This window comes from Coturnix japonica, chromosome Z (genome assembly GCF_054131305.1).
Source record: "Coturnix japonica strain WE chromosome Z, WE-NBRP24, whole genome shotgun sequence".
In the NCBI taxonomy this organism is placed as follows: Eukaryota; Metazoa; Chordata; class Aves; order Galliformes; family Phasianidae; genus Coturnix; species Coturnix japonica.
The window spans coordinates 13,490,903-13,512,327 of record NC_140702.1 but is presented as its reverse complement, the minus strand read 5'-3'; the positions used below and the strand labels follow the sequence as shown (position 1 = coordinate 13,512,327).

Here is a 21,425-nt window from a genome sequence, read left to right as displayed (position 1 = left end):
AAACTTGGTTTTGGCTGATGAGTTTCACTGAAAATACAACCCGTGAGAACCAACAGCTTATAAGTTCAGCTAGGCAAAAGTGGAATGGACCAGTTCTTATGAAGCTGTTCACTATTTCAAATAGACACCAAGAGAGAACGGGTTCTTCCAAGATGTGACTACCTCTGTCATTAGATGAACAGAATTTGACTGTAACTGTGTGCTATGGCTCTGTTTGGTGGCAGCTGCTAATAAAATAAACAGCACAAAACCTCCTAATTGAATGAAAAATGATTTCTCTATTGCAACCTTTCTGTTACAACGAACCCATTTACCACAGTTACTTTATTTCTGGAGTGGTATGAGGTTAACAGCTATTTTGCAAAGTATGCAGTTCTTGAACACTTAATCTGTAACATAATTATACCTTTACTTTGAGGGAGGAGGAATCTTTTTGTGTTATAGATACTTTATTAAGATATTGTTTTAAGCTGAAACTACCTTATCTAATAATGAATTATAATTTATTTCAAAATTGTATTGTTAGCCACATTTTTTTCTAGTCTAAAAATAACTGCAGTCAGAGAATATAGATAGATCTTTCAATCCATATATACATGAATATACAAATAAATGAAACAGTGTAGAAAAGTGAAGATAGTTTCTGCAAATGGGAGAGCTTCTCTATTCCTTTATCATGAGTTCTTCTATGAATTTCAAGTAAATAAACCCTTAAACTGAATACTAGGTCAACCAAGCACAAAAAATAATGTTTGGTGGTGCCATCAATAGACTGTTCTTTACAGTGCAATATCCTCCAGACCCTTTTCTTACCGACAGCTGAGCACTCTTTTTGGTATGCAATGTGCTATGGTAGTCTTGGGCTGACCCTCTTTATTTAACAGGCTGGAGCCCACCATACCTCTGTGAGGCTGGAAGTTTCTGCCACTTCCATTTTCCAACCATGTTTCTGGAGCATAGAGAGACTGAGAACTAATTCAGAGAGAAATTTCCATTTCCAGAGCATACGAGATCCTTGTTCAGCCCCTTCTGTGCATCAGCGTCTTTGTGCTGGCACCATCCTTTCCCTGGAGAGCTCACTTCCCACAAGAATTCAAGCTGAGAAGAGAGACATTCTGACTCTGCTTGTCTCTTTTATCATCCAGAAAAGAAATCCAGATTTGTTAGCCAAAAAAGGAAGGAGGAATAGGACTGTGTAGCCTATGGAGCTGGGACATTTTCTATTTCTGAATTGCTCACAGGGAATTAAGCTGCAGGATATTCTTGCAGAGAATTAGTTTGTGGAAAGAAGGGTTTTCAAAAATCCCTGTTTTCTTCTCAATAAATCAGAAAAAAGCAACATTTTTATCCTAGGGGGAAAAAAAAAAAAAAAAAAAAATCTTTTAACCATAACAGAACAGCTTCTCCAGACAAATTGCAGAAGTTGCCAAGAGTAAAACAGTGAAAGTGGTAGTGCTTGTGCTCACTTTTCTTCTTGCTTGTATGTCACTGCCACACCGATGAATATGTGGTATTTTTGCCAGTATATCCCTCTAAGAACACATTTATTTGGGAAAAATTAATGATTGGTTGAGGTGTTCTTCAAAGTGGGGAAGAGTTATTCTGTGATGGCCACAGATCCAGATATTCTGGATGTATCCCCATACGGTCACCACATTAGCACTCAAGTTTCCACCAGGAGCAGTGTCCTTAGAGCAGGTCACAGCCACGCCAGCAGTTTTCGTTTCAGCCATACTGTATCAAAGTAGCTTGAGGATGTTTACAACTTGCTTCTGTGCCAGCTTTTCCTAATGGAAAATCAGTTCCTAATGGACTGATAGGCACTCAAGAATGAATTCACATGACCCAAATTCGGCTTTTGAAAACAACAAATATAAGAACTCTTAAGATGAGAGAAAACAATAAAGGAGCCCTAAAAAAACAGCTTTTCCCTTTCTCTCTTTTGACTGATAGTGTATGTTGGAAGGAATGGTAAACTGAAGCCAAGGACAGTTTGAATGGGGAGAGGTAACCATTCTTTCAGAAGATAGTAGTAAAATGATAGTAGCAGTGTGTGACAAAGTGGCGAAGACTGTTTTGGGAAAAGATGATTGCCAGTTTTCAAATTCTCAGTTTATGAACCATTCCAAAATAAGATAATTTGATTTGTTGTTTATTTTTTTCTTGTTTCCTTTTTTTATATTTTATTTTCTCTCAAAACCATTCTTTGTTTCCTTTGAAAACACTGAATGAGTATTTATAGAGAAAACCAAAGCATACCTAATTTTCTGACATTAGGAAGTAAAAATGTGATCAAAATCTTTTCAAGTGTATGTTTACAAAAGAAGTTCATACTCAATTTCCATGCAACAGTACTATGTCCAGTGTCCTTGATCTAGCTTAAGACAGCTTCTTACTCTGGCTCCAAAATTCCCTGGGAAATAAGGAAATTCTCACAGAGTGGTGCAGTGATTTATGTGTGAGAGTACCCTGGAGGTCTCCATGTACCCTCACCAATGGGATCAGGTTGCTCCCATCCCATTGCATTTGGACTCTTGCCCAGGATGGAGATCTCATGACCTCCCTGGGCCACCCATTTCCAGGTCAAGCCACCACCCTGGGACTGCATGTGCCCTCATTTTGATATCACTGCAGCAGAATGAGTCTTCACGCTGTGCCTACAGGGGAATAGTTCAGCTCACTCATGCCTGAGAGAAATGTGGAATAATTGGGCAGAGCTATCATTATCATCCTACCTTGAGGAAGTCTGAAAACTTAAGCAGATTTCCCAAAGACATCGAAAAATAAATCCCAGCTGTACAGCTTAGGTATCACTGTGATTATTTTCACTTGTTATTACAAGATGAGTTTCTAAGTAGCCTATACATATGAAAAATATGTATATGTAGAAAAGAACTCATGTTCAACCTATGTTTCACCTTACCTTTGTTTTTGTCTCAACATCATCTGAAGTATTTAATGAATACTAAAAAATTTTGCATGTATCACTCCATGCCTATGATGGTAACCCATACAGCCTTGGGCTCAGTAGCTGATGAGTGATATGAGCAGAAGAGAAACAAACTTTTTATGTTCTCTCATGCAATCGCAACATCTCTTGCTACGGTGGGTTTCCCTTCAGCTGAAGAAGCTTGGTTTTTATTTCTTCATCTTTGTATGGAACCAACTGTCTGCTTGGTTTACATAGTTAAATAAAATATGTGACCTGAGCAATTTAAAAGCAAAACACACAAAATATTTACACTGGTGATCTTGCTAATGGATGGGAAGCTTACACTGGGAACGTAAAACAATTGGCTCCTTTTCTTTCCAAGGAGTGCCTAATTGGACTTCAATCTGTACATCTTCATTTTCTGTTCCTGAGAGTTTTTAAACAGACAGAGTGTTAGACCTCCATGAATGCACCCATCCCTCTATGAGATGTGCCTATGAGATGTGCCTTCCTGTGCCACAGCAGGTGTGGTCCCCATACCCTAACAGTGACACTGGTTGAGCTCCAGCCCATTCCAGTGAGCACAAGCCAGCCAAGGCATCTTACACATTTTCCACCCACTCCTGCAGCCATGTTGTTCTGCTCAAAGCCCTCCTGCCCACAGTGCTGCTTCAAGAAAGAGAAACAAATAAAGACTCTGGAGGGCTGTCAAATGCACTAGCAGCGGCAAATAACTGAAGACAGATTATCTCCTCAGTGTCTTCCAGCTACAGTGATTCCAGGTAGTGGTTATCGTAGTCATGGCAATCACACATTTTCAATCATCAAACACCATGCTCCAGGCACAACTTTCCTGCAGATTACTGTGCCTCTTACCAGAGCAGAAGCAGGGGGTGAGCTGTGGACATTACAGTGGCAAAACACCTTCTGAATGCACATTAACTGACTGCTGGAAAACATCTGTGACTCTTGGTCTGAATACGTGTTTCTCAAAAATATTTGTTGAGACATCAATTGCCCAAAATATTTCAAAGAAATTTTTGGTCAGTAAAATCTTGAACTCTGCAAAGAATATGCAATCTGTTTATGGATACAGTATTTCTTATTGAGCTGGCTAAGCTCCACCAACTGGCTCTTTTTTGTTGAATTATACCTATCCTAGCTGTGACATTTTGGCTGAGTCAAGACCATGATCAAGCTGACAAACTTTTCAACATGACTTCATTCCCTAACCTCGGCATCATACGACTGTATTATGCAGACATGTTCCTTGGGTCATAATAAGCACGTTAGATGATGGGAAAGGCAACAGAATGTTTAGCAGCTAAGTAAAATTCAGTTTCCCAGTGAGCTGGAATCTGCCTCATGTTCTGCTCCAGTCACAACATGTAAGGATGCAACCACCTCATAGCAAAGCTGAAGACCATATCTCATCTCTACATTGCAAACAGATTCTCTTTTGCAGAAACACCATGTATGGAAAGTCTTAATAGGTCTGGACATCATTACAGCTACTAGAAAGTGAAAAAAAGCCAGCATCACTCAGAAATACAGTTTGGGGTGCTTTTTTTTTTTTTAAATTTGGGACAAATACCTCACTCTCATGCTGCCAGATGGAGTGGGAGGTTTGTTGTATTGTCTTTCACTAGACAATGAGATGCACACAGATTTGAAAATATGAGGAAACAGACCCCTGTTTTATTTTATTAGAGCAGAAAAACTGAATCCGTGAAAGGGAGAAATCACTTCATTCCCAGCACTGTATTGTTAATGCTTAGTGATCTTCAAACATCAAAACCCAAACATTTTTGGCAGCGTTTCAATTTGGCAAAGATTTCAGTAATATTTTCTTTGATGTAGCACTACTGATTTCAGTAGAATTACACCAGGGACCATTATTGCCCCTGTTCTGCAGCACAGAAAGTACATCGTACTTTCAGTCCATCGTCCAAATCCAACTGTCTTAAGATTAGGCACATTTTACTGGAGGAGGATATCTTTGGTCAACTTTTGACCTTTGCTTCTTTTTGAGATTATCAGCTTCCTTGGAAACATACTGAGCTGCCACAGGAGCGCCTCACTTCAGCAAGAACTTATCCCAAGGAGAGGCAGTAGTGATTGCTCCTATAGCCATTTGTAAATAAGCAAAATAAAAAGGAGAGAGAGAAGAAAAAGACCTCAATATGTAGCAGCACAGCATCAACTGTCTTTACATTATCATAGAGAGTCAAATGGAAAATCTGGCAAATGCCTCTGGGCATCAGGTGAATACATTGCATTCAAGTTTGAATAGAAATGTGTTTTTCTTTATGAACAATGTTTATCAAAGGAGATCCAAAATCAGCAAGACTGATGGGTTGAATTAATCACCAGCTGGGGCAATCCACAGGTGGCTCTTTGCGTCCTTTGGTGGTATATCAGTGAATGGAAGTGAGAATAAAAGGATTTACTTGTTATAATAAACTGTCTCCCAGTAGTTTTATGCAATATTAAAGTAAAATGCAACATTGACAGTAAAGACATTTTTTTTTTTCAGTGCAGCAATTCTACTGTGTTCATTGAAGGGGTTATGCTTTATTTCCTTGACAGTGTTAAATGTAAACAACTTAAAGCCCTTGGGTTTTACTGTCCTGAAGTATGAAACTGGAATTTATAGCACATAAGGGAGCTGAGCCCTGCATCTGTGGCTGTCACTGTGTCTCCTTGTATTCCAACATTGGCAACAGCTTCTTTCTGTTCCCTCCAACTTCTATTCACTTATTTCTGTCCACACCACAATTTATTCACATAACTGTGATCTGTTTACTTTTTTTCTTATAGTACAGTAAGGAAAATTTGCTCTGCTTTCCTCTGCTTTCAACATAAACACAGAGCTGCTGGGTATCTCTGCCATCTCCCTGTGTGCAGAGAAACCAAACCACCTGAGAGCTGCGGTGACCTAGTGCAGTGCAATCCCAGTGCCCTTTCCACTTCAGTGGCAGAGAGCCTTTTTAATGGCATGATTTAATTTCTGCTGAAGGATTTAGCCCTGAAGAAATTGTACTCTCTCGGTAAAAGAAGGAATAGTTGTAACAAACTGTACATAGTGTAGCTGATTACTGTACCAGTGAAATGTTGCTTTCTAATAGTAGAGCATATTCACATTCCATTATTAGAATGAGCTGTACAAATGCCTGTATATTTGCAGTGGCATAACTGCCCGCTCTTGCAGTGCTCTGCCCTTTCAGCAATGTCTAACTATACAGCATAACACTGGTGCGTAGAGAAGTTCCAAGATGCAGTAGAGAGTTAAGGCACATATCAGGTAATGTCGGAAGAGCAACACTGAAATACTAGCATGTGACTGCTTTAATTAGGGACTATTACTAAAGTATAACACTGCTAATACAGTGTTGTTAACTGGAGGTAGCTCAGATGGCTAGTTGACTTCAGTCTCCATTCTCACACTAGTGCTCCCTGTTTAGCAAATCTAGGGAACATCTCTTTTTTCTGGGGTAAATTTTGCAAGAGCTTTAAAATACATATAATCCAGATTCATAGCTGTGAAGGACAGATGGCATTGAAACATCTTTTGGTTCCAACCATATCCGGCTCTGTCCTGCATCTGGCAAACCAGCTTCAGTGCTGACTGCCTCACAGGACTGTTTGGTACACAAGAGCTGTGTCAAAGCATCCCCCACAGTTGTACCACCAACTCCCTCTTCTGCCCTGTTTGCTCTTTTTCTCTTCAGATATGTCAAAGTCTTCCTTCCAGGTTTCTCATTAAAATGGCCTGGAAAATGTTTGATACATGCCACAACATATTTCTGCATCTGCATGCAAAAGATGCACGCAGCAACACATTTCTCCATGCTGCATTCCATTTTAAAGAAAAGACATACCATTTCTAAGGAGTGATCAGCTTTCATACTGGTATGAACTGAATGTACTGCAGAAGGTACTCCTCTGGGCTGTGGCGCAAAGACCTCTTAAATGCAAAAGTTTTTAAATGCATAGCACCCAAAAGATGTGAAGTCATGACTTGCAAATCCCTCTTTGACTATTGCACTCTGAATTTCTGCTTGTCTGGAGGTCCTCCACAGAGAGGACAATTCAGCAGTGCCATTGGGTTGGAGGAGATGATGAGCTCCTCTGTGTCAGCAGTTTTGTGGCTTCAAGCAAAAGGCCCACCAGGATATCTTACTACCAGCCCACAAGAGATGCTTGGAATCGCTAGTAGGTGATAGTGACAGCAAAAGGACTAATGAAATGCAGAAGTTGTGGCTGAAGGTAAATGCCCTTAATGTGTTATGAACACCTCAGAGGCCACAGCAACTATGAGTAAAACTGAGACTTATCCACTTGTCTTTTGTTTTGCTCTTTGTCTGCTACCTTATTAAAATGTAATTGCTTGATGTCAAATAGGCTATACAGAGACAAGAATAGCTTAGATACTATGCATAGATACTATGTCTATATATATACTGGAGAACTAACAAAGCTCAGTCTCTCATGTCAAAAAGCTTTCTATTTTGGGCTGGGTTTGAAACCTACTTTTGGTGGTGAGTGCATTCTCTTTGTACATAGTTTGCAAAAATCAGATTATTCCACCTACAAATACCTCATTGAAAAGGCTGACAGCGTACATTCAATCAGACTATAAAATTTGATTTCTCTGAACCAATGATTTGCTTTTTAGACTTCTCCGGATAGGATTCACAATCTCACATGCCTCCTGAGCAAGCATTTCCAACCACTTTGGAAATTCAGAATCAAGGCTCCCCTCTTTGGCCAAGGAAAGAGTTAGTTTGTCATTTCTCTGGCTGACCAGTGTTTCTACCTCTCCATTCCCCTCTTGCCAAGTCCCAATGCCCAGCATGGCTTTGAGCTGTTGTTTTTCTTTCAGCAAGTGAGCCCTATGAGGCCATGTCCTGTCAGCATCCCCTGGGATGGATTTGGCTAACACATGCAGGCTGATGGGCTGCTGAAAGGATTGCTTGGCAGCAGTGCATCTCCCTGGGGGTGAGCTACAGCTCTGTCACACAGTGGCTAGGAGAGGTTGTTGCCATGTTTTTGGTCTAGAAAAACACTGCAAAACACCCCAGCACCCCAGAATTCTTTCCCAGGGCATAAGTTATCACTATTTTCTGTAGCAGTGCTGCATCCTTGTATACCCACCTCTCCTGACAGACTTCTATTTGTTTGTTTAAATCAGTTTTGGGCTGAAGGATAATGTGTGTGCTTTTCTGAATATACACATTTATATGTTGTGTATCTGTATGCATGTCAGTAAATATACAGAGAGCTGCCATATAAACAAATAGAAAAAAATTGATTAATTTAGTACTGGAGTGATTTTATCCTTGATGAAATGCACTACACTTAGAACATACCACTCTTACTTATTTTTCAGTTTTCCTAAGCTCTAAGTTGTTTATGAGTTTAGCCCTTCCGATATGTGTTTTACCATTTGTGAGAGATCTGAGCTTTTATTCGAAGACTTAAGTCCTTGCAGAACTGGCTTATTTGGGTGAATTAAACTCCTGTCTCTATTAGGAGCAAAAAATAATTTCAAATTAAGGAATTGATGGTAAGCACAATGTATACTGTAAAACCAGTTCTCTTAAATTTGCATAAGCATCTAGCAGACTCCCCAAACTACACCGCTTAAAGCAATTGTTTGTAATTCAATGGGAGTGATCTAAAATTCAGATGCAGAGGTATCTACTTCTCAGTCTTAAGGTAGTTTTTTTTTCCTGTCCATTACTAATGTTTTTGTTTTCCTTCCTGATAGTCAAAAGCTCTTCGGGAAAAATGGCTGCTGCAGGGAATTCCTGCTGGCTCTGCAGAAGAAGAAGAAGCCAGAAGGAAGCAGTCAGAAGAGGATGAGCTGAAGGTGAAAAAGCTGGAAGAAAATATACACAGGTAGAGACAGTTTCCCTTTGTTTTGCACAAAAATAGTCACTTCAATTAAGGTTAAAAATATTTCTAACTCATGCCTCCATCCCCATCCCTGGTTGCAGCTAACAGCATCTTGCTACGGAGGCTGTAAGAGACAGGCAGACATACAGCCCAAAATGCATTCTCCCAGACTTCCATTGTTGGCAAACTAGAGTTGAAGCAGTATGTGTGTTGAATGGACTCAGACTGATTTTTAACATAAGGGAGCTAAAAAAGGGGCTGAGTTCCCCCTTCAGATGAAGTTGTATGACTCAGTTAACACTTGCGAGATTCTCCATTGCTTTACACCTCCTACAGCCAAAAGGAACTTCAAAGAGTGGAGGTACTCTTCTGCACTCACTTTTCTTTCGTGCAAATAGCTTTTCAAAATGTAATAGCAGATGCCATCATCAGATCAAACATCTACAACTTTCCTAAGCAAGTCCTGGGTTTTAGAATTTCTGCCTTTTATCAGTTCACCATTGCATTCTAAATTAATGTTTGTTCTCTTTTAGTATGTGTGTGTGTGTTTCCCTCTGTTTTACTCCAAACAATGGATGGTAAAGCTCTTAAGGAAAATGGTCTTATTCCTCACAAAACAGATTTGAGGACTGCTTCTTCTACTTGTTAGGCTGTGTGAATTTAGAGGGTTTTTTCAGCTAACAGAATACTGGTAGAAAGTTGGTCAGATCTGTCATCGCATATTCTACAAATACACCAGCTGAAACATGTATGAGAGAAAAGAAAATATGACCAGAAGTCCACGGGTTGAAGCATTAGACTGGAATCATAGAATCATAGAATCAATCAGATTGGTAAAGACCTTAAAATGATCTTCAAGCCCAGACATAACTTTACCATACTACCCTAACAACCCTCTGCTAAATCATATCCCTAAGCAGATCTGGTCAATTTTGTTTGCTTATGCCAGGTTTCTTGAGAAATTTCTTGGAGAAATTCCTGCAGATGTTTCTCTAGGGATATACATGAGTAGATCCACACTAAGTTCATATGACACTGTGGAAGTAATGGATTAACACGACTGTGAGAGTTGACTCATATTACTAGTCTCTCTCCTGTTATTAATACTAATTTAAACTGACCGTGTGTGTCATTCTTTTATATCTGTGGCAACATAAGGCAAGAGAGATTTTTTTAAGTTTCATGCTCTGCCTGATCTTTACTACACAATTTAATGAAGTAGGTGGGGAGAATACATGGGCTGAAGTTTAAAAGTAAATAGTATAGTACATATTTCATCTAGTGGTGAATGCTTCAGAGTGCTAGGTGCCCTGACCTCATCCAATGAAACATTTCAGCATAAACTTAATTTCAGCTATATGAATGCCACCACTGAAGGCAATGAAACTTGTGCGATTGCAAGCTTTACATCATTAATTGAAATAATAGAAAGTGAGTCAAGCAAAACTCTTGTCCCTGTGGTTTGTGATTTTATACTCTTTAACTGCAACTATGAAATAAAATTATTAAGTATTCGGAAGTAATAGAGCTTTCTTCAGACGTGGCCACAAATGACAGGTGAGCATGTTTTTTCATTTTTTTGAAAGGACATTTGTTTGACAGCCTTGCTAGCAAGCTGGAAATCCATGGCATCTTTCCAAGGGAACTCCAAAGAGAGTAAAATCTATTTTGATTTTGATAACACAGTACTACACCTGAACTTTAGGGATGAACTTTAGGAACCTTGGAGGGCTGAAGCAGAATGAACTCATTCTAGAAGCATTTGCTTGCTTCTTGCCAATTTAGGATTAGTCTCTTCTAGAAAACGTGAAGTTTTTGCACTCACTCTAAGAGCAGTGTGAAGCTTTCTCACTGAAACCAAAGTCCATCCTCTCCTGGTAACCAGCAACCATGCCCTGCTTTAGGAAGGGGGAACTTGCAGCCACCCCCCTCCTCTGGCAGAAGAGCATCCTGTCAGACAGCACAATTTCACCTGCTTATGCTGAAGTGCTAAGGAAGCTACCTTTCTCACATCTGAGTTTGCTACATGAACATCAGTGGCACAAGAGAAATATCAGTCTTTATATGATAAGTCATAAGCAGTAGGTCTGCCAAGTTGAGTGAGTTGCAATACCTAGAGTAGAAAACTGAATGAGATGGTTTTTGAGACCTGAGTAACATCCAGCAGTGAGAACACAGACCCATACAGGATTGAGTTATCTGGAAGAACCAAATCACTCTACCATAGGTCAGCAGTAGAACTGGCTATGGATTTGTATATGGTCTTGAAGGCCTTGAACACACCAGGGATGCTTCCGTTCAGTATTGCTTTTTCTGGCTCCTTTTATGTGACTTGCATATTAAAAAAAAAAAAAAAATCTTCTGTTGGTTGTACATGTGCTTTTAATGTTTAGTCTTAAGCTAATGTAGCCAGATCTTCTCCATTTAGTAGCTGTTTAATTTTAACTGGGGCAGCAAAAATGCATGAATGTACAGACTACTGTTTGTTTATTAGACTTCCCTGTTATCATTACATGAAAAAGCACGTACTTCTGCTTGGAGCCTGCAAGGATATGCACATATGAGTAAACTTACACAAGTGTAATGATTTAACGAGATTCCTCATCTGTGAAAGTGTTTGGAAGAAGAATGTCTCCATTATTTAGCATTTCTTTGTAACAAGTGACAGAAAAAAATGCCAGCACCATAAAAACAGAAATAAAGCAGAATAGCCCACAGTAAAGCGCTTGATACAAATAATGAAATGATATTATGCAGTTATGCTGATAATCACCTACCAGTGTATACAGAAGTGCAAGATGAAGGTGCAAGTTCAAAAGTAAAAGATTAAGATGTAGTCACAGGAACCTCCATCAGTGGAATGCAGACAATCATCCTTTGATAGTTATGATTAGCTCTTGATCTTTAGAATCTTGAAGCATTTAGACAGCAGGAGCAGTATTTGCATCCTTGCATCTAAGAATTCAAAGTGAGAATAGAAGAATAAATAGAGTTGTAGCAAGTTTCATGCTTATCCAACCTGAGGCATCATGCTGCCTCAAGAATGTTGATATACTATCTTTCTTTCTTTCTTCCTTCTTTTCTTTTTTTTTTTTTTTTTCCTTTTTTATTTTCTTTTTTCTTTTTTTGAATTTTTTAATTTTCTTTCCAAGTGGTATGGCTAGTGGACTTAACAGGAAAACTAGATTCTTAACATTAACTGAGTCTTAAATGGAAGGTAAGGGGAAAGGCATCACTGCAGCACCAAGTGCATAAAACCTGGCCTCAAGATAGGTGGTACTGTTATACAAATGGCAGATCAGAGCTGGACATATACTTGAAATATCTGCTGGCATAAACTGTCCTGAGTCACAGAGGAGTTTTGAAAGTAATTTAGGTTCCCATGCTCTCACAAAGAACCTGGGTCAGCACTAAAGGAAGGCAGAGTGTCCTGTGTTTCTTTCCAATTGTATCACAGTGTGAAAATTATCATCTGCTTTCTGCAGTTGCATTAAATAAATGCTACCAAAAGAGCAACAAGTGAACAAGAACCACTTTCCCTTCCTTTTGTCACAGAATCACACAAATAGGGATTGAAAGGGACCTCTGGAGGTCCCAGTCCAACCCCCTGCCAAAGCTACCCTACAGTACCCTACAGTAGGTCACACAGTACCCAAAGTACCCTATAGTAGGTCATGCAGAAAAGTGCCCAGACATGTCCTGAATATCTCCAGAGAAGGAGACTCCACAACCTCTCTGGGCAGCCTGTTCCAGTGCTGTGTACCCTCACAATTTATAAGTTCTTCCTCATAGAATCATAAAATCACAGAATCACTCAGGTTGGAAAAGACTCTAAAGATCATCATGTCCAACTCCAGCCTAATCATACTACCCTAACTCTAACAACCCTCCACTAAAACAGGGCCCTGAGTGCCACATCCAAACAGTTTTTTCAGCCATGGATATAAAACCCATTTTTTAGGATAGCAGTAACATAAATGCCCAGTGAACTTACACAGATACATTCTCAATGGTGTGTTGTAGGTGAAACAGGCACTGGAATGTATTGCATACCTCCCATGGCTATTTTTACTGCGTGACAGTCTGTTATTTGCAGCAGTGAATGGAAAGTTGGCATTCAACATCTGGGTATTAACAGGCAGCATTCATAGAGCAGAGCAGCCCACCCACAGCCTGCTGTTCCCCCACAGCATTTGAAAGGCTTCTAAAACTGTTTTGTTTTACTAGATTACATTATAGTATGTGCTGGAGGCCCGTGTTTACTACAAAAGGTGCAGAGTTTTCATTGCTCTAAAACTTTGGTCTACTACATCAACATGAAATGCTCTGTAAGGACATATCTCCTCACTTAACATCTGGTACCAGTTTAAGGCACCAGGAATGGGCCTGTCATGCTCCTGGAAAAAAGAAACTCACAGAGCTAAACCATCAGTAAAACAGCATATTGCACATGCAGCTCCTAACATTTGAGAACACCCTATGGGTTGGTGGAATGTTTCACCCACTTCATGCTGGTGGTAAGCCATGCCTGTGCCAGCTCCAGGAGAAGGGTTCTGTTCAGTGATCCTTTGAGAAGGAGAAGCCCTCTATAGGGCTACTACATTCCAGCATAGCAGAGGAAGGTCTGTGCTTTGGTCCTTTGGTTGCAAGATCTTTCTTGGGACAAACTTCTCATCTCTCTTGAGAAAAGCGCAAGGCTCTCTGATGCTCTGTTACTAGAGCTGTGACTGATGCACTGTCTTCTAGACATAAATCCAAATCAGGGTAGATGCATATCCAAATGGGAGCAAATCTTATCAAAACTGGCAGAATTATTTTTTTCCTTACTTTAGTATGCTGGAATCTTTCTTGGTAAATGCTCGAATGTATTAACTGAGAGGCTGGGCTAGACTCTGGGAAGAAAAATCTTTATTTGAGATGAAAGGTTTTATTATTGTTGTTGTTGTTGTTGTTGTTGTTATTATTATTATTATTTTCTTAACGTACTTATTAGAATCACAGAATGGTTTGGGTTTGAAGGAACCTTTAAGATCACCTAGTTCCAGCCCACCTTCTTCAGGCAGAGACACTCCTCACCAGACCAGGCTGACTCAAAGTCCAATCCAGCCTGGGCCTGAACACCTCAAAGGAGGGAGCATCCACAGCCTCCATGGGCAGCCTGTTATTCTTTGTTACTGACAGACTATGAGTGTACCATAGAACCATAGCTTTAACTCACATCTACTTTGAAATCCTTTCTCATTCCAGAGTCCAGCACAAAACAGGCATAGGGTTCAGCTGGGCTTATAATCACTGCTGCAGCCTTGCCAGTTTATCTCCTCCTGGTATCCATTCCTTCATTTCTTTCTGAGGGCAGGGCTTCTTTCCTGTTTTCTTCCTGGGATGAAAGGGAAGCATACCCCAGCATGGGAACTGTGGCTATAATGATGTATCTCTTGAGACTGATACTGATAGACTTTCTGTGGCAGAGAGAAAGACAGCATGTGTAAAACAGACATGAGGGCACACCTTCAAAAGAGAGACCTTCAAAAGAGGGATAATCTGATGTCAGAACCAGCTGCTCAGACCTTCCTGAGAGCTGGAGGCGCAAGCCAGAACATGAGGAGGCATAATGGTATTCTTGGAAAGGTCTAATTGATTTCCCTGCAGTCAGACTCCAGGGAGGTAAGAACAGTTGCAGAACAGAGAGCTGCTGCAGAGAATGGTGTGCCTCCCAGAGCATGGTCCATGTGAGCATAAATGTTTGCAACTTCCACGTTGACAGCAGCTGGAGTAGAAGTTCAGTGGTAGGGAGAACATTGTTTATTCAGCATTTTGGGTTTTAACTAAAATGCCAGATGAAGGTTGTTAACTGGCCTTTGGTCTGCCTCTGCAGACTGCCTGTATGAACAGTTGCTGTTCCCAAAAGTGAAATAACAAAAACATCTCATCTCCAAGCAACCTCTTCAAATTCTGCTCTGCTTATGAGGAAAGATTAAGCTTTCTGCACAGGAGCAGCTTTTTGTGCCCACACCTTACATCTTGTTCTCCACCAAGTCTGATCAACATCAGAGTTTGTATGCTGAAGATGCTCAGATTCCCATTTCAGCAACTCTTAGGAGCTATAGTTTCCAAAACAGCACATCCTTCACCACTCCTGAAGCTTTTGCTGGGATGCTTTTCACAGGTGATACATTTCTTAGGAAAACAGAGAATGAAACAAAGTCAGGCTAAAAACCTCCAAAACAAGAAGTCTCAGATTTCTGAAGGAACCTACTCTGCAGTGGAATCAGAGTTCCTTAGAATTTGCAGGTTGATCTCAGAAGAGAAATTTATTAAGAGCTGCTGGGTGGCAAAGGGCTTGAGGTTTTTACATATGCTGTAACATATTCAGAAATGACATTTAAAAAAGAAAAAAAAAAAAAAAAGAAGAAGAAAGAAAAAGAAAAACAGTAACATAGCTCATTGCTTTGGATCTGAAACTCAGGTTATACTTGGAATAGCAAAATGGCATGCCAACTCAACAGTCATTGAAGTGATGGTTACCTGAATGTGAACGTAAGGATATCAGACTACTCCTGGGCAATGATAATTTGTAATTATTTAGTGATGATTGTGCCTTTCATAAAGAGGACAAAATGTGACAATTCAATGCAAGTGCAGACTCCCACCACTCCATCTGTGTCTGCTTTCCTCAAGTATGGACCTCATTAAACACATCCATGTGTCCAGTCTAACAGAAGAGAAGATGTAGAAAAAAATTCCTGATATCCACCACTGCATATCAAGGATTTCCCACCTCGTATGTTTCTAACACTTCATCCATGCCTGCATGTTATAGATTAAACAATATGTTCCTAAAGAAGAAAGTCAAATTTAGGCTTAAAGTCTGCTCTGGACAGAAGCAGTTTTCTGTGAACAGCCCTTTTAGTCAAACTAACACTGCTAATCAGCATTAATTACCACATGTATCGAAAATTCTAATACAGTAGATCACATGCAACAGTCTCTTATAAAAGGGGCAGTTACCATCTCTTAAAGTCATGGGAACATAGAATACCCCAAGTTGGAACGGACTTACAAGGATGATTGTGTCCAACCCCAGCTCCACACAGCACCACACAAACACAAACCCTGTGAGAGCAGTGCCCAAACACCCCCTGAGCTACATTAGATCAGGGCCATGCCTGCTACCCTGGTGATCTGTGCCATGGCCACCACCCTGTGCAGCACAGCCTTTCCCTGACCCCCAACCCTCCTCTGACACAGCTCCACACCAGTCTCTTGGGTTCTAATCTCTTGACAAGATGTAGCAAGAAAAGAACAATTTCAATAATTCAGTAAAACAGAAGCTACAAGTTCCCAAGTCAGGGTCTCTTTTGCTATAATAGATGAGACCCTGCAGAAGTCTCTTTGGCTTTAGCCTTTCAAAGCTGAAAGTTTCAAATGAAACTGTGTGATGCTGTTTCTAAGATGGGGAAGTCTCTCCATTCATTGACTACATGTATTGCATCACTACACTCCTTCTGTGTGCAAAGACACCTAAGATTTTCATGCTTCTTTTAAGCCTAGTGGAACTGATGGGGGTTTCCAGAAGTAGTAAACTGTACAGTATCTTAAAACATAGAAATTGTTGGCTTCATTATATCTGAATTAAATCTTTATCATAGGTCGCACGGGATTGTTTCCCTGAATAAAACAAAAGAGACTAGATTATATTTCTTTCCTTGTAAGGGTTAGGTTTATCTCTTCTGGACTTGGGTAATAGGTTGGTTTTCTTGTATATGGAGCTTATCTTAATAGCTTCTTCAACAGTGATTTGGAAGTCTATAAGGCAATTCTTAGTGTCTGGAAAATACCTAAATCAAGTCAGTTCTGTATCAGAAAGACATTTGCATGAGGGTTATATATGCATGAACAGTTGTGAAAAAGATCAGAAAGTTGCAGTGTTCTTTACAAAGAGCAGGCACAGGGTTAGGCAGCAGCCCCAGCTGATTTTGTGTTGGTGCTTCACAGTGATTGTTTAGTCTGTGTTCACCTTAAATTGGAGAACTTTATTTTGCTCTGCCAAATCTCTTTTTATGTGCTGTGTATGGCAAGGCCTGGCTAAATAAAGTACACATGCACTCACACAGATGTGCTCACAGGGCCAGAGAAGACACACCTACAGCTTTGGCCCTCAGTAAATCCCTTCTCTAAAGGCTTGGACTTAACCAGTGTAACTTCAGGAGTTTAAATAAAACATCTCCATTTACACCGTTGCCTCCTTACTCATTCAGTGAAGAAAGAACCTCACCTCACAGCCTGTGTAAGCCCATCTCTTCCCCTGAGAATGGCTGCCTCAGTTAAGCATCACAAATACAGTGGGTAGATTTTAATCCCTAATGCTCCTTCCCACTCAGGCATCCTGCACAGAACCACTGTGCACTGTTGTGATGCAAATAGTTATTAATAACTCTTTAATAATTTATCTACCAGGAGCATCATCAGTTTGCTTAGTCCACGCCCTGCCCTGTTCTTGCTCCTGGTTGACAACGCTTACCATACAGTTCTGCAGAGCTGGTGTAGCCCTGTGTAGGCAGAGTCAGAGGAGCAAGGTTCAGTGTCTGGAGCCACCCAGTGGGCACTGCAAGCCTTTGTCTGTCGTTTTTAAAATCCACAGTTTGAAAAGCACATCACCTCCCTACGGGGTTTCTTAAACTGCAGTGTGAGAATTCTACGGACAAAATAATGCAGATCCAAAATTGATGGTCCACAGAAGACAAAGAACGAATGAATATGCTATCAGGAATAACTATTGATAAGAAAGCAACAGCTGTTACCAATTATATTGAGAAGTTGAAAATAAAGAAAGAGGAAAAGCCCCAAGGGGAGTTTTCCATCAGCATTCAGCAGCACATAATGGTCTGCTGGCATATGTATCATTGTAAAAAAGTGAAAAAAGTGCATGCTGGAAAAGGGCTTGTAGTCATCCCAGGGTATGCTGAATGAGTTATATGGTCAGATCAACAAGAAAGAACATTAATAGCACTCAGATCAGCACATTGCAAAAGCAAAACATGTTCATAGTCATGTGCAAAAATGGGCTTTGTAGGATGAAGTGATACATGGTTCTGCGCTGTTAGACAGAGGAATCAGGTCCCTGCATCAGATTGCTGTAAGACCTCAGATGAGAAAACTGACTTGGCGTGAAGAATGTGCAGAAGAGCAACAAAATAAATGAAATGCTTGAGATAGAGAGGGTGGAGAAAGTGGGAGGAATTAAACAGAAAATGGACGTGGATATGAACCATTTCAAAATCAGATTTTCATGGCATCTGCTGCGACCTGTTATTGTTGTCACAGGTGAGAAAGGATTTGACAAGGATGTCAGGTGTACTGCCAAGCAGTAGCAAAAATAAAAATCAAACAGATTTTGCAAACAAAACAACAAATAAAGATGTGTTCAAGGCCAGATTAGGCAGACCTTTAAAACCAGTCCCTACGTGTTTGGCACTTTGAGTTGTCATTAGAACAAATCGCACATTGGAAACGTTGGTCAGCAGGGCCAAGAAACTGGAGTAACTTATTACCATAAAATGTCATTAATGTCTACAAAGAAAACTTGGATCAGGAGCTAGGGGCCAACTTACAAAATGTTGGAGTCAGATTTGGACAATGTTTATGCTTCTCTGTAGAAGCTGATGAACAACATCTGATACACAAGGAGTCATAGTTACAAAACAGTAGAAGAGAGGTGTACCTTGTAAGAAGACTAGCTGGATTCCACCCATGAATAAGAAGAATTTCTGGATGAGGGTTTGGAGTATCTGAGGTGGCTGTGGCATGAAGCTGCTAGGGTCTGAAGAGCCACCTGCTCTACCTTCTGTCCAGCTGTCAGTATGTATCATGACTGACTCACCTCAAAATGGTTAGGGAGTTTGTGGCCAGACTGGATGGGGCTTTGAGCAACTTGATTTAGACGGAGCCATCCCTACCTATAGCAGAGGGGCTGGAACTAGGTGATCTTAAGGGTCCCTTCCAATCCAAACCATTATATGAGTCTATAGTTCTGTGATATAGGAGTCCTAAAAATATTAGTGAGGTCAAACATAAAAACCCACTGAAGAAAAAATACTCAGAAAAAATATAAAGCTAAGTCTGAGTAAGTGGATCAGCGGTGAGAACTGTAAGACTATGGTGTAGACTGTGACTGATCTAGAAGATCTGATAGAATAATACCATGCACAGGAAAATTCATCCAGTCCTTTGTAAGAAAGACTACATTATGCCTAGTCTGTTCTAAAACATTCTATTAATATGAGCAAGTCTTCCCTTTGTGGATTCATTTTTCACCAGTATTTCTACCAGACAGTTACAAAGGATGAGCTCTACAGGCAGAGATTATCATAGCCCTACATAACTAGCTCTCTACTGGAAAACATACTGAAATAAGAAGAGATATAAAATAATCTATCCTTTAGGCAATAAAAGCATGTCAGCAGGATAATCTGAAGTTAGTAACTGGAAAGAGATGCAGGGACTAGGTCTCTGCATCCTCCATTCCTACCAATCAATGTAAGTGTTGCTGAATGTCACTTGGAATGTTTTCGAGGGGAGAAATCAGCCATGACAGATTATCCCTGGATTAATTTTTCCCTCTGCCATTGATTTCTTGCATGACCTTTGAGCAAGATGCATCAATTCTCTTTCTATGTCTCCTGCTTCGGTGCTCCATTTGTGTAATTATCTTCCTCACACATTTAGTATGAGCTATGTTTGAGCTGAACTCTTTCAAACAGGAACTTACTGTATGGAGGGGACTTCACCCATGCCACCTGGATATCATGAATTCATTCCTCAGAATTCTTCAGGTTTTCCTCGTTTAATGGTGACAAGCAAGAAACAGGTGCTTACTAGTGCAAGCAGACTGTGCTGCTGGAGGAAGCACAGGTGAACAGCCTTTAGCTGAAAAAAGTTATTCACATTGTGGCTGGACCTGTGCACGTAACTAAGGCTGTAAATCTTAGTTACTTAGAAATTAAATTGTTCTTTTTGGACACGCTATTCTTAAGTATCAAAGAAACATGATCTGAAAGAAAAGAAAGAAAGAAAGAAAGAAAGAAAGAAAGAAAGAAAGAAAGAAAGAAAGAAAGAAAGAAAGAAAGAAAGAAAGAAAGAAAGAAAGAAAGAAAGAAAGAAAGAAAGAAAGAAAGAAAGAAAGAAAGAAAGAAAGAAAGAAAGAAAGAAAGAAAGAAAGAAAGAAAGAAAGAAAGAAAGAAAGAAAGAAAGAAAGAAAGAAAGAAAGAAAGAAAGAAAGAAAGAAAGAAAGAAAGAAAGAAAGAAAGAAAGAAAGAAAGAAAGAAAGAAAGAAAGAAAGAGAAAGAAAGAGAGAAAGAAAGAGAGAAAGAAAGAGAAAGAAAGAGAGAAAGAGAGAGAGAGAGAGAGAGAGAGAAGAGAGAAAGAGAGAAAGAGAGAAAGAGAGAGAGAAAGAGAGAAAGAGAGAAAGAGAGAAAGAGAGAAAGAGAGAAAGAGAGAGAGAAAGAGAGAGAGAAAGAGAAAGAAAGAAAGAAAGAAAGAAAGAAAGAAAGAAAGAAAGAAAGAAAGAAAGAAAGAAAGAAAGAAAGAAAGAAAAGAAAGAAAGAAAAGAAAGAAAGAAAGAAAGAAAGAAAGAAAGAAAGAAAGAAAGAAAGAAAGAAAGAAAGAAAGAAAGAAAGAAAGAAAGAAAGAAAGAAAGAAAGAAAGAAAGAAAGAAAGAAAGAAAGAAAGAAAGAAAGAAAGAAAGAAAGAAAGAAAGAAAGAAAGAAAGAAAGAAAGAAAGAAAGAAAGAAAGAAAGAAAGGAAGGAAGGAAGGAAGGAAGGAAGGAAGGAAGGAAGGAAGGAAGGAAGGAAGGAAGGAAGGAAGGAAGGAAGGAAGGAAGGAAGGAAGGAAGGAAGGAAGGAAGGAAGGAAGGAAGGAAGGAAGGAAGGAAGGAAGGAAGGAAGGAAGGAAGGAAGGAAGGAAGGAAGGAAGGAAGGAAGGAAGGAAGGAAGGAAGGAAGGAAGGAAGGAAGGAAGGAAGGAAGGAAGGAAGGAAGAAAAGGAAAAAAAAAGTATTTGGTTGGTGTGTAGATTATCACATAAAAATCCTGCATTAACTCTCTAATATGGAAAGGACACAGATCTGTGTGGATATGGTACTCAGCAATACCTACTGGGTGCAGGCTCTGAAGCCAGTAAGTTGTATATCATCCAGCTGGCTCTTGACCTACACTCTGATGGCACAGAGCAGTTGAAAGAGGATGGAATCCAGACTGAGGCAGCTTTGTCAGTACTTGAGTAGCTGGATGTGCCTTCTCATGGCTGCTCTTGGCCTTCAAGCTAGCTCAGGTATCTTACCACTATGTTGTATAGTGCTGAAAGTGGTGCAGACTTTTATGCTTCAGCACAATTTTCATCAAAATCAGAGAGCAGGCTTCAGCGCCAATAGTTTCTGCATAACTGATGGGAGACAGGTGCAAACTATGGTATGGTCCTAGCTATTATATGACATCCTATATACAACCATCTAGCTAGCTGGATCCTGTGCTCCTGCAGACTCATTTGCCAGGACTTTAACAACACAGAGGTTTAGGTGAGTAGAGCACATCCATCT

At 40.0% G+C, this 21,425-nt stretch overlaps 1 protein-coding gene across 14 annotated transcripts in view; it reads left to right on the top strand.

Annotated features, from left to right (window-relative positions):
• The window catches only part of PALM2AKAP2 (PALM2 and AKAP2 fusion), a 234,159-nt gene that overhangs the window by 45,064 nt on the left and 167,670 nt on the right, over positions 1-21,425 (top strand). For all 14 annotated transcript variants that reach the window (XM_085530238.1, XM_015849811.3, XM_032441519.2 and 11 more), the window contains exon 3: positions 8,706-8,836. In XM_085530238.1, the coding sequence (XP_085386364.1) occupies positions 8,706-8,836 (131 nt within the window). The remainder of the gene's footprint in view (positions 1-8,705; positions 8,837-21,425) is intronic.